The following is an 18,439-nucleotide window of genomic DNA, read 5'->3' as shown; positions in this document are numbered from 1 at the left end:
CACAATGGAATGAATTCTATTAAAGCATGGTTTAGAATGGCCTAGTCAAAGTCCAGACCTAAATCTGAATAAGACTTGCAAGTTGCTGGTCGTAGATGCCCTACATGCAATCTGACTGACCACGAGCCGTTTTGCAATTAATATAAAATCCCAATAAAATACGATGATGTTTGCAAGTAAAAAAAAAAGCATAAAAAGGCACAAACCCTCCCCAAAAAACAAATGTGACCACGAAGCCAAAATTACAGACGCGCACCACAATCACAGCTACACTTTAATAAATACTTTACAAAACTAATGCAGGCTTTTTTACAACCAAGAACTGCCTCACAGACAGAATGTTACAGAGGTAAATGAACGAAAGAAAAATGTGCATGCTAAATACTCATACCCACAAACTTACATGGATAAAAACCTGCACAACAGAAAACGTTCCTCTGCTCCCTCCTGACCAACACCTTCCCCGCAGGGTCTCATTATTCTATCACTGCAACATCTACGGAGACAAAATTGGACGCAATCTAAAATCGACCTTTCTATAATTATAAATTTCCCTTTTTTAAAAGCATGAAGACCAACTCTGAGTAACATTTTGCAGCAACATTGTAAAGGCACATCTTCTAAGAACAAAACTTGTCACCAAAGCAAAAAAAAACAAAAACTGAGGACAGGTCTATGACGAGTGTGCTTTGTGTGTGTCTGGCTCTCTCGAGTCTGAGTGGAGTGTTATTTAGTCCTGTCGCCGCACAGGTGGGCTAGAACTCCCTCGCTTCTTCAAACTGTTTGTAATAATCCTCATCCTGAGGGTTTTCCGGACACTTCTGCCCGTTGTTCGGCGGCCGGGCCTGGTTGTAGCGGCTCCAGTCTCCCTTGCAGATGATCCACGGCAGGATGTCCACCTTGTAGTGCAGGTCCGCGGAGAACTCGGTGCTGATGAGGTTGGGCGTGCCGGAGCCTTTGCCGCGGGTGATCAGCTTCATGCTGTCGTCGTAGCAGCAGTGCTGCGCCGCCAGCGTGGTGGACTCCAGGTTCAGCATGGAGCGGATGCAGTAGCGGGCCGTGGGCTTGTAGATCTCCAGCTTCTCCTTGGGCCCGCTGGCGTCTTTCCAGCGGAAGTCCCGGCGCGTCGGGGCGTCGTGCACGTCCGCCGTGCTGTACGCCACCTCGGTCGGGTACGAGCAGGGGCAGCTGGGGAGGTCGTTGGCCACTTTGGTCATGTACTTCTTCAGGAACTCGCTCTTGCAGTTCATCCATCGCTCGCAGCTGTCTGTGTCTGGGAGAGATCACATTCGGTGGCCAACATCAAAGCTTCGATCCAGAAGTGTGTGCAGGAGTAAAGATGAATGTGAGGATGAAAGGAAATCTTACCGACGCCGAAGAGCTCGGTGGCGTTGAACTCGTTTTTCCCAGCCAGCAGGCTCACTTCAGTGGCTGCTGTCTTGAAGGCATCTTCAAAACCTTCAAGGGACATTGGATTGAACGGAGGATGAACGACTACCGGTCTAATTGTGCGTTTCGTGTCGCTTTTTAATGCGAGGAAAAAACGAGAGGTCACCTGGGCAGCTGGGCATGTCACAGGTTCTGGACTCTGTGGCCGTACAGGCGTAACCACAGGACCTGGTTCTCTTCTGGTTGCCATTTCCACAAGTGACACTGCATGCTGACCAGTTACTCCAGTCTCCCTCGCCATCCACGTAGTCTTGGATCAGAAAATAAAAAGAGAGTAAGATTATCAGCTCACATGTAGACTCTATGCTGCAGTTACAGTGCCCTGCTAAACTGTTCATATGTGCTATTTTCACATTTTGTCGTGTTACAACTTTAATATATTTTATACAAGGCAGCAGAGGGACACCATGGTCTTCTTTATCCTCACAAATAAAATGAGGAGTGTGGCGTGCCTTTGTATTCAGCCTTCTTTACTTTGATAACCCTTTATAAAATCTAGTGCAAATAATTGCCTTCAGAAGTCACCGGTGTGTAATTTAATCTCATTAGAAATCCAGCTGTTCTGTGAAGGCCTCAGAGGTTTGTTAGAGAACATCAGAGAACAAAACGGTACATGAAGACCAAGGAACAGGTCAGGGAATAACAATGTTGAGAAGTCTAAAGCAGAGCGAAGCTTTGGGAATATCTCAGCGCTCTGGTCAAGTGGCACAACTGCAAACCTATTAAGACATTCGGATAAAAAAACAAAACAAAAAACACTTCCTGAGAAGCTAAAAACTGTGCAAATAGTCCTTGGCATGTGATAAAATTGAAATGTTTAAGTTAACAAGACAGACGATCAGTCAGTCAGTTTACAAAACAATGCGAAATACCGTGCAATTGTATGAATGTACCAGACAAACACTTCCTGAGAAGTTAAAAAATGTGCAAATAGTCCGTAGCAAAAATTTAAATGTTCAAGTTAGTTAAAAACTTTACCAAGTTAGCTAAAACAAATGTGTAATGTCTAAGCAAACACTCCCTGAGAACCTATAGGTGTGCAAATAGACATCAGCACTTAAGAGACAGTGTAATAAATCTTTATTGGATCAAGAACCTGTGAAACCAGCAGCCAGTTTGTAATGATGCGAACAGGCTAGGAACTGGGCTGCTGGTTTATTGATTCTCAGCAGGGGACGACCGCCTTCACAGCTTTGGGAGAGAGCCGTTTTTAAGTGTATTACTTTTTCATTTAATTTTTCTGAATCATTTTCCTGATCAATGTTGGCAAACGGTGCGTTGCCCAGATGGGTGGGATCTGTGACTACATGGCTGGCCCTTTCCTGGACTTCTGCAGCATAAACAGTGTGTAGATCATGGTGGTAGCAGCACAATGCTGCGTTGAGCTGGTCGGATTTGATGGGAAGATGAAGAACAGAGGAGTCCTGGAAGAAAACCTGTCAGACCTTCAAAAGCTGAGGGAAGGTTCACTAGTCCAGCAAAAACAAGAGGATATAGCCAGTGAGGGACTGCAATTGTTTACATGAAACCAGATTCAGTTATTAAAAAATTCAGTTTAAAATCTACGCCTAGATTTAGACAGTCTAGATTTCCATCCAATCAACTGAGCAGCAGCTAATTTGCGACAGAAGTGGCAGAACATTTCATCTCACGATGCTCCGAGCTGGTGGAAATTACTCAGTACAAACACGTGCCACGCTTTCTGCCGCATAAAATCAAAACAAAACACACAAACGTGTGCGGTTGTGACATGACAAAATGTACAAGAGCTTTTCTAACAAAGGACCTATGATTGAATGTGACTGTTCACACATTTAAGCGCATTTCTGCCACGCTGACACCGAGCACCTCTAAGCTCCCGTTGGGTTTAACCGCGTCGTTTCGAAACACAAAGCGCATTGACAGGAAACGCAGTGTCTTGTGACGTGCGAGCAGAGAAGCGGCCACATTAAGGCTCACCTCGCCCTACCGCCACCATCACTCTGCCACACACATGGATCCACGTTTCAAAAGCCGTCTTCAATAACCGAGAAGCATTAATGTGGGCATTTTGGGACGCGAGCATTCCTGGCTGGAGTCCAAACCATCCTATACATCCTCCGCTGCCATCTGCCCTTCATTAGGAGCATTTCTGAATAACATAAGCCACATTAGCCCCCTCGGCTCAAACGAAAAAATCCGAATTCAGGATGAAATGGGCTGTGCTCCGACCGCAGATGAGATGAATGATCGTCCCGCTGGTGGGTCATTAGGTTTAAGACTGTGTCAGCAATGCAGATTAAATATTTCCATGTCCGTTAGTGTGGCGTGAGACACAGGAAGAATGATGGCTCTAACCGCAGCGATAAGCCAGAGTCGTTTAAACAAGGGTTATGGTTTTGCTAAATATCGAACATCTTTCTCCGAAAATGCTGTAGTGCAAGTGAATAAAAAGAGTTCCCTCTTTGACTGCGCTGGTTTGGGCATGCTTCAACACGGGCCACACTGTATGACAGCGAGCATAAATTCTTTCACGGCAGATTTATCTGCGGGGTTTGCTTTTGGAGAGCGCGGTCCGATCCCGTGGAGGGCCCCAGCGCCGCTTCCGACGCCACAACTGTGACTGAACTTTGACGCAGCTCGCTCCGTGCCGCAGAGCAATCCGCCTCATAAAAAGCTGTTAAGGGCTTCAATCAAGGGCTATGGAGGGCCTGCCTCGGTGGACGTCGCTTATTATGCTGACATCTTAAATCAGCGAATCTGCAAATTACAGATTCCACATCAGTCCGTGGGCATCTGGGAGGCGGCGCTCACGTACGAGCCGACTGGAGCCGGTGATATATCAAGCGAGCACAGGCGCACACCCTGCTGTCAGTCTCACCGTATTCAGTCTGAGCTTTGCTCCCTCTCCTGTCCCAGTCTGACGGAGGCCTGAGAAAGTTGCTGTCCTCGGTTTTTCTCCCATAGGCGCGATCGTGCTCCTCCGTTTGATGAGAGGACGAAGAGGAGGAGGAGGTGTGAGGCCACCAGTTCCTCCAGTTAGGGGAGGCCCAGTTGGGCTTGCTCTCCTTGCGGAGGCCTTTCTCTGGTTCATGGCCTTCCAGTCCGTCCACCACCTCAATGGTCACCTGCAGTGAAAGAAATCAAATTAAACTCCGTACTGTTTAATGGCCCTAAATTTTTCTAAATGCTATTGCTAGTGATTGGTGCATTCATTTCCATGTTCAAAGTTGAGAATAATCTAAAAGGAGGCCAGAACAGTTGACGAAGAGTGACAAAGAGTGACAAAGAGTGACGAAGAGTGACGAAGTTCGGCTTGGAATGTCCGACTCGGGCATCGCAACATAAAGGCCACTCTTCTGACCTCTTCCAGTCGAAACCATTGTTTTTTTGTTTTTCTCATGCAAACATTGTGTTCTGTCCACCGCCCTAGAGAGTGACCGATATCCATAAGATACTGCCATCGCCCATATATGGTGGTGATTTCTTGTTTTAGGGGTGGCAACTAATACTCAGTCCACACGGAGATGAGATTAGGCGTATCCGTAAAGGAAGTCATTTAGGCTGTGTGTCCACATGGATCCGGCGTTTTGAGCCTCGTGTTTCCGTGTGGACGTGCAAGTCGGGTCTGTTCTTAAACGACCGTGTTGTAGGTTCGCCTCTGTCTGTGATAACTGTGAATAACAACAAAGATGGCGTCGTCTGGTGTTGTTTCATGCTAAGGCAAATATTGGCTTTGCTATGGCAGTTAGCGGTGTCCTCGGACCCTTCTCAAAGGTTCTTCTGGTTTACCCTGCCTCTCGGCCAATGGCGGCTTGAGACAGTCACCAGCACCCCAACCTCGCCCCCTCCACCCCAACCCACGCGACTCTGTAAGGATGTAGCTAATTTATGCATATTTTCATTATTTTTATGTGTTTTTTTTTGTCTTAAATTCAATACATATATCCCTCGTCAAAACACGAGATAACATTTGTTGCTATAAGGTGGCCCTTTCTGTTGCCCCAGCACACATCAGCCACCCCCTCTCCTTCTTGGCCTAACACATGTGCCTCCCATATGAGGAGGGGGGACACCACCCCTGCCCCACAGTCACCCTCCCACCTCTACGGCTCTCTCCACCTAAACACAGAGTTCAAAGGGCTACTCGGCCTCCTCCAGACCATGAAAGCCAGATGAATACCAGGATCAAAGACACCCCCTCCTCCTCCTGCTTTGCTCCCACAGCCTCACGCCCTTGCTCAATTGGTTGCTTTCTCTCTTCCCACATCTTGAGATGTTAATACACTTTGTTCATGCTCATATTTAGCAAGGATGCCCTCGGAAATGGAAAGAGCCCCCTTTTGGTGGATTAGACAGGAGAATGATTTAAACATGGCAGCCGTTATTCAACCATCTGCTTCTCTGAGGGATTTATGACCGAGGGCCTGCCACACATTTACATAAGGCTACCGTCCATCTTCCTGCACATGGGTTTAGTGTAGCAGTGAGACTCCGTTGGTTAGTCTCTGTCTTTCAGCTGTCAGTAAGATTGACGTGGAGTCTCTTCTACGCTTTACTGGGAGCCGAGAAGTGTGAAAAGGGGGACAAGGAGAAAGAAGAAGGATGGAGGAAAAGGTTTTAACGTTACGTATCAGATTGTTCTCCTTCCTGTTTTTTTGTTCTACATGTTTGATGGCCTATAGGGATACTTTGTAGTTTTACATTTAAAAGTTATTTAAAAGTTATAAAGACTTAATATCTCACCTGCATTACATTTCGTGTTGCTTTCATTTATATTATAAATCCAGAGAAGCTGTACCTTGTGGTTGACGCTAACGGCTAGTCCAAGAGGGGCAAACAGACCCAAAATGGACAAGAGACCGAACATTGAGAACCGTTTAGTTTTTTTAAACAAATATTGGACCTAAAAGATGAAAAACTTTTGTTTTCCAGAATCAGTAATAAATGTAGAATGATCCAGTCGAGGTTTGACAAGCCCCGTGGGTTTTTGTTTTTTTCCGTCTTATTCTGAAAATAAAAATGCTTCCCTGTTCTCATTCAAATACGTCTTTCATGAATATTTAACTGTACTTTGAAGAGTCAATGTTCAGTGTAGAATAATTACATTTTTATCAGTCTAAATATTTCAGATTTTAAACAAAAAGAGTACAACTGTGGTCCACCTCACAGCAGCACCTACAAAAAGTGGTATATGGCATTACTGGCATATACTAGTAGAAAAGTGGCCACTTTTTAATTGAATTTTCACATTTTTAACGTACATTTTTTCTTCAACTTTTAATGTATGAAAACCAGTTTCGCTGATATTATATTAGGCCACACGCATGTGTACAATAGGTGGCGGCAAGTATCTGTAGTTGGCATCCAAAAAAGAAGAAGCAGAGCTCTGCATTCGACTGGACGCTGTGGCTAGGCTAACGCTAACCAAGTTAGCCGATCACCTGCTATCAACTGTGATAGCCAGTTAGCCTGTGAAAGGAAACACGACTAAGGCAAAGATTTGGTCGCATGAATGTTTACTGTTTACTCCGACACATACGCACAAACTATGTTAAAACCACAACCTACATATACATTTGTTTTCATACCTGCAAAAACTATCTAGTCAATAAAACCAGAATACGGCATTCAGTGCCTCTGAATGGCTTTTGATGAAACTGGCATACCAGTTAAAAAAAGTGACATATGTGGTAAAAAAGTGGTAACTAGCATGCCCGACACCACTTTTCGCTCCCAGATTAATTAAAAACAATTGAAAGCTCCAAATCAGACACCAACTTCACGATCGTGAGTAACAGCAAGTATTTCTCACGCTGTCATCATGTTTTTTTTCAACCAAATAGATACCTAAACTGCTGCCGCGTATACTATTTAAAAGTAGTGGGGGCTTCTTCAATGCCTTTGTAGTCAAGCGTTGTCAGCCAGCTCCAGCATGCAGGCTTTGGAAGTCAGCTCTGCCGTAAAACAAGTTATTAACTACTTCCTGTCAGACTTCAAAATAAGAGTGTCAAACATAGATGGAAGTCAAGCTCAACTCTCCTGGAAAGGGCTTTGCCAGATGGATTTTGGTTGCGCAGGAATTAGTGATCTCATTACAAGATCTCCTTTCTTAAAATATCACAGTGGTCTATGCCATAGCTGTTCTATGAACCTTTAAGCTGTCATCATGTTTGCATTGGGTGCTGACGATCAAACAGAAGCCCACGATCATTTACACAGCAAATGTACACCACCGGTGGTCTCTAAAACTGCCACAATACAGTCTTTATCAGACGCGTCCTTCACATTTTCTGTTCAACAACGAAGAATGTTCAGGCCACCCATCCCACGAAAACTTTCAACAAAATGGGTCAGAAATGTAACTTTTGTTGTTCACTCTCTTAAAGCTGCAGTAGGGAGTTCTGAGTAAACCGTTAGCCAGAAAATGTGAACAAGCACACCTTACAGGTGGCTCCCCCTTTGCTCTCTGCCACGCTACAGCCTTCCCTCCACAGCTTCTCTCCCTTGCTGCGCCGATGTTCAACCTAATTTTATTTTGGGCTCTGTCTAACGCTCTCTGGTTGTTTTTTGACCAGGAGCGGTACGTTTCTGTAGATGTCAGTACGACCAGTGGAGCTTTATGTTCTCCACTAATTATCTGTTTTTTCACCATCATGACATAATGGAAGTTTTAACAAATATATTTTTTTTTTTACAAAAGTTACCGACTCAAGCTTTAATGCAGTGATGCCGTTGCTATGGAAATTACCCAGAATCCCTTGCTACTCGTACTACTAACTGCAGTTACAGACCAAACAGCAGATGGTGCTGTTGTCCTGTTTATCAGGATTTATACAGAAGGTCTCCATGGACTTTTTTAACTGTGTCACACCTGCGCTGTATTTTCTGGACAAACTAAAGGGCAAGGCTGTGCCCCTTCACGCCCCCCCCACCCCCCACCCCCTCCCCCAGTGTGAAAAATCAAAATCCACTGTATAAATACCTGTCCAATGCAAACATGATGACATTTTAAATGTCATCATTAGGATTAGAATGCCAAAACTTTACCATTGGTTTAAGTGAAAGTTGTTTTATTGACTTTTACACTGCCTAACTATTGTTATGTAGTCACAGTTACTTTTATGCCACATTCACAGTACATGTTTAAAATAGGAAGCTTGTTGGTGCTGAACCGCCTCCTAAATCCATTTCCCATGTAAATAATGATCCGTTTCTGTGTAAATACCAATGCGTATCGGTTTGAAGATTTATTGAACAGTAAACTGTGATGACATTTTTGAGACAGGAGTTGCGGATGTCGAGTTTTTCTCAGACTAACTGTTCATTTCAGTCGCTGGGACCAACTCATCTGGATTTACCCTAAATGAAGACGGCAAAAAACCTACTGCAGGTGGGATATTACCTGCTTATAACCCGTTCACAGATCCTCACATCAAAAAAAATCTGAAACTACCCCTTGCGGAAAAGAAAAGCATCAAAATGCATAAAACATCAGGTGCCCAGACACATATTCTCACCTGGATGTTGGGGTTCTGTCCATTAATATCCGCTTTGGAGAGGTCTGGAAAATTGTGCAGATCCAGCAGGAAAGCTCCAGGGCCATCCTTGTGTACGTTGCTGCCCTGCACCCAGGGGAGGGTTGCAGGCTGATGGGCCGCCCTGTGCTCTGGACCAGACCTCCGGTCTTCAGGAGCCAGCTGGGCAGATGTGCTACTTCTTGCATTTAAGGTGTTTTGCTACAGAAGAAAAACAAAACAAAGAAAATTAACTGGGATTTATTGGAAATCTTGTAGAAGAGATTTAATGCAAGTTTTTTGACAAAGATTGTCACATTTTTCTTTTACAAGCCAACACTGGATTAACTTTTTAACAGAAACTTATACGGGTTTGACTCTGAGCCCAGAAAGAAGAACTGTCAGCTTCAATCAACATGAAATCTGTACAGAGCCTGCATTTAGATCCTATATACAGCCATACTGTATATTTTACTGACAAAGTATGTTGCGACTTCACCATAGCAATATGTTGTGTACATATATAGCTTGTTCTACTGTACTGCCAGCTAAAAAAGGGGCAACCCAAGACTGATGGTTTTCCTGCCCTGTGTTATACACAGAAAGCTAAGCAAATATTGCAAAATAATTACATCTGCCTTCTTGAAGACAGAAAAAACATTTGGTCTTCTGACAAGGGTGTTGTAAATCCATCCCATAATGACAGCTGAGGCATATGTCCTCAATCAGGTATGCACAGAAGGAACAATTATTCCTAAATTGGACAGACAGCCATAAGTAGTCTGCAATCATCCATTCTGGGGTGGCAGAAAATAAGATCAAAGCAAGGCATCAATCATGCTTCTTGTTTTTCTTTTTTCTTTTTTTCCCCCCCTCCCTCCCTTCCCAATGTTTTTGTGGCCAGACCGAGGCCTGAGAATATGAAAGCGGTGGTGCACGGTTGCGGTGGTCTGTCACAGACAAAGTGTCAGGCCGGCCACATTGTGGAGGGCATAAAAGCCCCCACTGGAGCTGTTTGTGTGGAGCCAAGGTGCACTCTGGGGCAAGGCGGACGCTGTAAATGGAGCTGCACGCTGAGGGAAGCGGGGATAATAAATGTACATGTAACTTCTGTTGAGGAGAAAGCAGCTGCGTTGCTGACTTAATGCGATAACGCGTTGGATGTTAACTGAATTCCTGCCGTGCGTCCTTAAAATGATTATTGCGGAGAAAGAAGCAAGATTTTTTTTTCCTATAACCCCTAATTAAAGAATCTAACTTTTAATCTAGATATGGTTTTCTTTATGAGAATTTATGTGCTAAATTATAATATTTGTGGGAAAAGAAGTCATAAAAGCTGATTCCAGTCCAAAACCTCGCTGCGTTTATCCAAAACCAAACACTTATGGCTATGAGTTCGGTGAAAAAGAAATAAAAAAGATTTCAGGAGCCCAATTTGTGGTTCGGCTATCTCCTCTTTACGCGAACATTACTGGGGTCTCTCTCTGCGTCTAACAAAAGTATTTGGACTTTGAGATGCCCATGTGATAACCTTGCCTTTCATGTTCCCAGTCTTCAGATTTCACTCGGTGGCTGTAACTGAGCTCCGCTGAGGGAGCAAGCGGGACGCAGCATTCACGGGTTTAATCGCAACCTAAATGCAAACATACAGCAGCGGAATACAAAAGCAGGTGTCTAATATACGCAGTCTGCTTCACTAACAGTATTTGACAGCAGAATGAATGAAGTTCTATTTGAGCATAGATGCGTTTTGAGCTGACACTGTGGCCTTTCAGCAAGAAGGTCCTGGGTTCAAATCTTGGGAAATTATGAGAATAAAGTAATATTTTTGTAAGAACTCATGTACAAAAAGTGAAGCCTTCCCCCTGCGTTAAAATGCGGAATGTGAAGGATGTTGTGAAGTGATACTTTGATATGGGATTCACAAATAAGGAAATACTAAACATTTAAATACTAAATATACTAAATACTAAATATTTTTTATCACATCAGCATCAAATCATCCGCGAGTCACCGGTGCCGACTGTACAAGACAACAGAAAGAAATGTTTTTGTTAAATTTTTTTTTCATATAGTAGCTTTCTGATAACCTTGAGAGAAAAATAACATTAAAAACTGAATGACATGATACGTTTTCTTCTACAGTCTAATTTAATTTATTGAACACAGAGTAAAAACAATCCTAACCACATAGTTCAGGGTTGTCTTTAAAGTTACAGATAGTACTTCCTTTTCCAAACCATCACTGTATATATTTTCCAAATCAAAAAATGTATTATACATAATATGTGATTAAATGGTATATTAGAACTACGTATGAAAGAACCGACGATGAAAATCTAAAACACTCTTTCTTCTAAATGTTTTACCGCAACAATGGTTGTAACAGCCTGTCTCACCTATTTATAATTATTCAATAGGAGCTATGTAGCCACCAGACAGTCATACGTCTGCTTTTTCCTTTACTTTTTTCCTTTCCATGGAAAGTACTCCTCGCTTCTGTATTTGGCTGTGGCTGAGCTATTGCTGACACTGACTATATGTACTTACTTTATTTTTGCTGTGATCTATGCCCAGTAGTTTATCTTACCTGCAAGGGGCCATTACAAGGCTATTGCTGAATTTATCTTTGTTTTCTTCTCTTGCTTTTTTTCTTTTCTTATACAAAAATACTACTGGCTCAGGCTTGTTGTGTTTTGGTGTGTCTGTCTTGTTGCCAAACGCCACTGATAGAACTACTGATGCTTTGTATAATCTTTCCCAAGTTTTTCTCTGCTTCCTGCCCTCACAATGTAGCCACATGCAGCAGATGGCCTTTCATACTGAACCTAGGTCTGCACTTCCTGTTAAAAGGGAGAGGTTCCTTTCCACTGTCGCCACATGCTCACTTAGAGACTTGATTCTATTGGCTGGGTTTTCTACGTTCACGCTGCAGGTTTTGATGCTCATATCTGATTTTTTGCTGAAACTGGATGGCCGTTCATTCTACTGATAAATGCGACCGCCGTCAATGACCGTTCAGACTCAGGACGCTTTGAAAAAAATCAGATACGTATCTGAATTAGCACCACATATGGAAGTGGCACAAATCAGATTTTTTGGGGGGTGAAAAGATCGGAATCAGGCCGTTCACACTGCCATAAAAAAGACAGACATTTCCCTGCAGTGTGAACGTAGCCTTAGATTACTTAGCTACTAAATTTTACTGTATTGTATAATAATTAGAACTAAATGAATGACTGGACTAAAAAGGCATGAACTGGACTGATTTGAATGCAATTTGAACAGAATCAGATTTTGTTTACCTAGACATAACTTGTCTTTAAAAAGTGCTTTGAAATGACATTTGATATGAATTTATAGTATATAAATATATCTTGTAGGAGTTGCATCGAGGCAACACAACATAACGTAGAAACTTTTGACCCAGGCAGAGACTGTCGCTGGTTACTGGATGTGCAAAGACCGTCAATTCCTAAAAAATGTCATCAGCTCCCCATCCTTTTATATGCCATTTGGAGGAATTTGAATTTAAAGTTAATGAAAAAAAAATTTTTCCCCTCTTCTTTTTGTTCTCCAACACAACCTTAAGAGTATACGAGCACAGGGGGAAGCCTTTTTAAATGTAGCAGCTTTGAAGGCTGCCTGCTTTACAGTCCCTATCGGCCATATGTTAAGGAACACGCTTTAATTTGGAGATCAAAAGTGACAAATCAGTCCTCTGCTCATCTGGGGCCTCCCAGGATGTCAACCCCCCCACTGCTCCCAAAAGGCATGAATGAACACTAGCACACACAAGCCACCCCCTATCCCCCCCTTCACAGTATCTCTTCTTCTTTTCCCGCTTCCTCCCTTTTTTCTTTTACATTGTGAGGAGCTCCTTAAAGGGGCATGACTCTGTTTTCAATTGGGAGTCACTCGGGAGTTCTTCCTCCTAGGGAAGCTGGCAGGAAATGAAGGCACTCTACATGGTACCGCGTGCTTTTTCAGCCGCGGTGGAGAATAGGTGGAGAAGAAAATCATCCTTCCGCTCTCACACGTCTCAGAGGTGGACGCAAATATTTATTTAGCAAGGAGAAACCGAGAAGATACATAATTTAAAGCGACCTCTGGAAAGAGACGGCATAAGTTAGGCCGAAGCAAAGACTTTTTGACTTAAGCGCACAGAGATCCGTCTCTGTAAACGTGACACCTCGGGGTGACAATGCGTGCCCTGAGCTGTAAACAAGCATGGTTAAAGAATGACATCACGTCGTTTTATCGCGAGTCAGTGAAGCTTAGCCACACATTACGTGCATTTGTGGAACAAAAAATTAAAAAAAGAACGTTCAAGGTTTGTTTCATTGCCAAGGAAATCTCTGTCTAAAATGGGACAATTGAAATAGGGGATGTTGAACTTGGGCTGCGGAGTTCAGAATCCCTCCTTTGATTTCTCGGCATAAACTCCCCGCTGCTCCTCTTCCTGCTCATCCAATCCAACATTTGGCAGAACGACAAATATTCCTTTAAATTCCTGGAATACCTCCTCAGCTTTGCATGGTCTCACGTTCAGGAAAACACCGGCTTGCAAACGTGCACCTCGGTCATCGATAGCGGTCAGAATGGAGTTTTTTTTTTTTAAACAATATCTCATATTATTTTATTTTCTTTAATCTGAAACTATTCCAAGGGGCACATATCGTTTTTCAGGAACTTGGTAAAAATACAACAAGAAGCGGTTGTAGGATGCGTCAAACTTTTACAAAAGCCTGTTGGTCATAAATGTCTGGTTGGGATTTTACCGCTTTGTTTTTCTTTTTGTCAAACGAGGGACCGTTACGTGACGTTTTAGCAGACAGGAAAGGGTCAAAGAGGGACGGGGAAGACGTGCAGCAAATAGCTCAGGCCAGCAGTTGAACCCGGGGGGAAGCTGCACTGCGGACTCCGTGTCTACACATGTGGGGGCCCCCCCCGCCGTGCCACACAACGCCTTTCTTTCTTTGTTACTGTACGTTTGCTTGATGCTCGTGTTAAAACGGCCAGTCGAGCCATTAAACACGTCTCAAGTAGTGTCGTGCTGACAAGAGTTTTCCTGTCGGGGCACGCTCTTACCTGGATCACAGAGGAAGCCTTAAAAACAGCAGCTTGAGCAGATCGCTTTACCGTAGACCACAGCGGATGTTATCATCACTAAAAACGCACAACATGCTATGGCATATACGGTGTAATAGTCAAAGTTAAGGCGTTTCGGTCAAAACACTTGAAATAATCAACTGATAATCATTCTAAATGAAGAAACAAATAGTATTATCGGTTACATGTGAACATATGAACTCCTTATAAGCTTTTGACACCCGAACCATGCCTTTAACACTTTCTAAAAAAGCTTGTTTACTCCAAACCCGGCATAAGCCTGTGGTCAGGGTTCATGGTTTTGCTGAAGTTCGCCTGCTTGACACTGCTGTTAAAATGGGCCGTTAAGCCATGAAACACGTTTCGAGTGACGTCATGCTGACAAATGTCTCTCCCTTGTGAACTTTGTTATGGCACGTTCTGCCCTGGATCACGGGGGGAGCCAACAACATCAGTTTTAATCAGACGTGTGATTAAAAAACGGATGTTATCATACCCAGCGTAAATTTACCTGATTCATTCATTTGGAACATATTGTGTAGGCTTTCGAGTCACAACACCACAGAAACTGCACTGGTAAAATAAAAAAGGATACTGGATCTCAGTGGTCTGCTTAACGCAACTGAACATACAATGATGATTTACAGACATGAAGCAAACAATGGGATTGTCTTGTACTGCGCTAGCTTGGTTCAGGTCCTACTTGGCACAACAAGAAAGACCAGGACCACTTTGACATTTGCCGTTTATAAACATGTGCTGACAAAGATTGCATGTGGGGTTCCTCAAGGCTCCATTCTCAGGCCCCTTTTATTCAATATCAAGGCTCCCCCTTGCTCAGATTAGGGAGTATTGCAACACCTCCTACCATCTGTATTATGTTACAGCCACTATGCAACTGTGGCATAACATATATATGTGAATGGGCAGGAATGTCCTCTAGGTTAATGTAGAAAAGAAGGAAGTGAATGTTTTTGGTCCCACAAATGTTACCGATCAGGACTCAGCTAGACTCAGTGAGGTAAAAAAAAACAGGACTTGCTAGTAAGCTAACTGTTGTCATGGACTGAAATGGAAATCCTAACATCCACATAAAAACAATTACTAAATGAACCCACTATCCTCTGATAAACATTAGCAGAAAAAGGGGTTTTCGGTCTTTTATTTTAAGTATAGGTTGGATTATTGTAATTATGTTTTATACCAGTTTGGGAGAAAAATAATGAGACATCTTCAAATCATCCAAATGTTATTTTTCGGCAACACTGAATAATCTTTAAATACATTCCAGATGTGCGTACCAGTGAGGGACGATTATTATTATTATTATTTTATCATGTCATGACCATTTATTTAATTTTAATATAAATTCTGCAGTTTCTATCTTACAGTTATTCGTGTATTATATTTCTTGCTTGTAATGTAATTTCCTTTGTTCTTTATTTTCCTGTATGGTACCTTAATTAGCTTTTGCACAAATAGTGCTATACAAGCAAAAAAAAAAAACTTTCCTTGCCTCAAATCCCAACAGGGTGGAAGTTTGGCTTACAGCAAAGTGCTCTCCAAACACACATCAGTGGATCATAACAGGAAATGGGGCACCATCAGTGGCTCAAGTCTGATCCTCTGCCTTATCAAGTAAGGGTTTGGATGACAGTGATGAGCCCTTGATGACAGAGCAGTGCCTGCAGCAATAAGCATTTAACTCCCTCACAATAGGAGGTGAGTCTGTTGTGAGGGGCCTGATCTCTGACCCCGGATCATCTTCTACCGCTCTCCTGGCTCACCATCGTTCCTGGTGGGTACCCTTCAGGGAGACTGCATAGATGTGTGCGTCAATCCCCAGAGACTCCTGAGAGCTTTCCACAGAGGATGAAGGCTTTGATTAACCAAACAGAGCCAGCCAGAAGAATAAGCAAACTAAGCCGCAGGTTAAAGTCACCAAAGGGCCCAAAACAGCATTTGAATTTGGACACAAAACAAGACGGCTCAAGACTTCTGATTTCTTTATAATGAGTCTGTTAATAAAATGACGTTGACAGCTTAGTAGTGGGGAATATATATATAAAAAAAGATTTTAAATAGTTATTTTATTCATTATTTGAAACAACTTGACAAATGTACTAGCTGTAAACATTTTAAGAGAAGTCTTTAAAGTTTGAGTGAGTCAGTCTTCATTTAATACATATTTTGGCATCTAACTTTGATAGAAGATTTCATACATCTTCAAATGTTTGTTTTTTATCACAGAAAAATGTATAGAGTAAATACAAAATGCAGTTTTCCGATTATTATTTGATTGTATAAGGGACAAAGCTTTCAAAACTAACCATGTCTTATGTACAACCCCCTTCCCCCATTTAGGAAACTGGAGGAATGCCAATTTCAATTTCACAAGCCGTTCTCAAGCAGTTTTTCTTCCAGACTTATAGAATCAAGAAATCACCTAAATAGAACCTGCTTGACAGCACGAAGTAGGCTAACAGATTTTTTTTTTTTTTACGAAACTATGAATTCTGCTCTCTAGCAAAAAATCTGGAGGGACGATGTCCGATCGAAAACTCAATCCCACATGGGCTATGCAGCTGGACAACAGTCCAAAGCACATCAAGAAGTCCAGCTCAAATAAATAAACAAATAAAGGGTGCAGGCTTTTGAGGTGGCCTAGTCAAAGTCAAGGCTTAAATCAGATTTACAGGGTTTGGCATGACCTTTAACAGACCAAGAAGGATGGGCAGAAATTCCTCGACAGCGACGTAAACAACTGACTGTGAACTTGTCAAAAGCGCTTGGTGGCAGTCATTGCAGCCAAGGGGGGGGGTACAACTGGTTATTTCATAATTTGAAAACGGAACGTTTGCCTGATACGGTCAAAAGTCAAAAATCGGAAACTTTTGTGATGAAAACGCGGAACCACAAAACTTGTAAAAGGGCGAATACTTTTCACGGTACTTATTGTACACAGGGGTCGTTTGCCCCAATGAAACTGCTATGGGGACCCTGCGTGGTGGGAGACAACCAGGCCCCCAGATCAACTTCTGCTCGAGGCCCCCTGCAGTCGTGGAGCGCCTCTGTTACCTGGACTCTCTCTCTCTCTCTCTCTCTACCCATCTGTTGCAAGAAAACACCTCCGTATACCTCTGGCAATATATTGCTGCCCCAGGACAGCAGCTCCCCTGACTCACCTCTGTGAGAGTTTTATCCTGATCCAGGCTCGCAGTGGCGTTTCCTTGAGGCAGCGGGTTGCTCCGCAGCACCGTGATGTGTAAGGTGAGGAGAAGAAGTCCCAGGAGCAGCAGGAGCTCTGCCGCCAGCCGCACCATCCTCTTGACGCGGCCGCTCTTAGGAGCCCGCGGCGTGGACGGCGCTCCGACTCCTCCCGGTGCAGAGACTCCAATCTCCGGATCCGCCGGGGACGAGGAGCCGCAACACCACTTCGGAGCCACTTCGGGAATCAGAGGTGCAAAAAGGAAAAAAAAATAAAATAATAGAAAAAGAAAAAAGAAAGGCGAGGGGAAATGGGTCGAGGAGAAACCGTCAGGGAATGCGCGGAACTGGAGATGAAACTGGATCCAGAGTTTGTTTGTTTTGCTCAACTAAACTAATTCTCCTCTGCTTTCTAATCATACAATTTGATTTAGGCTGAATACGTGAACACTTGCAGGAGTTCAGAGACCGCGCCAGCCGCCGGTGCGTAATGTAGGGCCGATCCGGCGCGCAGCATTGGTGCTTTCCGCTCTTGTCAGATCGCCGTGCTGAGAAAAGTCGCAGCTGCGTCGCCTCGCCGCATTTTCAGCCTCTCGCCAAAGGTTTTCCTCACCTCTCCGCTTCATCCGCTTTGCGCAACTTTCTGCACGGTCCGCAATATTCTGCGCGGCATAATCCAGCAAGGGACGCCTTTGGTCCAGCAGCACAGTTCTCAGCACCGGCGGGAAATAAAAGAGGTCTTCCGAGTCAGGGTAAGCATTACAGGGTCACACGGGGAACGGACGGGACCCCGCAGGAGGAACCACGGCAGACGCACGCTGGTGTTGTTGTGCGTTTTGGAGCTGCTTTTATACCAAAGCGCCCCCCCCTATTCCCCCACTCCATGTGCCCTCCCCTCTGATTAACTCTTTCATCCCTTTGAACCCGCTCCTCATCAAACTGAGGTGCAGCTGGCTTTGATTTCCACTTATTCTGATGAAAGATCAAGAAGAGCGGTTGCCCACGCCGACTGCTCCTCGAAATAAAATGACCAAAACGTGCCTTTAAAAAGCCAGACAGTTGCTGCAGGTTGGCACGGTGAAAAGTTATCCTCTGTGCAATTTAACAGAAATCCTTGAGGCGACTTAAAGGGTCTTCTCTGGTCTCTAGAGGGAGGGGGGGATGGGGGTGGGGTG

At 43.7% G+C, this 18,439-nt stretch overlaps 1 protein-coding gene across 1 annotated transcript; it reads right to left on the bottom strand.

The window, feature by feature from the left end:
- Positions 1–255: 255 nt before the first annotated feature.
- ism1 (isthmin 1) lies at positions 256–18,097 on the bottom strand. The gene is made up of 6 exons (XM_012874849.3): positions 17,243–18,097; positions 8,949–9,167; positions 4,310–4,556; positions 1,556–1,699; positions 1,369–1,458; positions 256–1,273 (listed from the first exon to the last, which is right to left on the bottom strand). Exons 1-6 carry the CDS (start codon positions 17,378–17,380, stop codon positions 756–758), a joined length of 1,356 nt encoding a protein of 451 aa, XP_012730303.2. The 5' UTR covers positions 17,381–18,097; the 3' UTR covers positions 256–755.
- Between the last annotated feature and the right edge of the window lie 342 nt (positions 18,098–18,439).

The sequence above is a fragment of the Fundulus heteroclitus genome, chromosome 22 (genome assembly GCF_011125445.2).
Source record: "Fundulus heteroclitus isolate FHET01 chromosome 22, MU-UCD_Fhet_4.1, whole genome shotgun sequence".
Taxonomy (NCBI): Eukaryota; Metazoa; Chordata; class Actinopteri; order Cyprinodontiformes; family Fundulidae; genus Fundulus; species Fundulus heteroclitus.
Note: the sequence above shows the minus strand (reverse complement) of the source record. Positions and strands in the feature narration are given on the sequence as shown.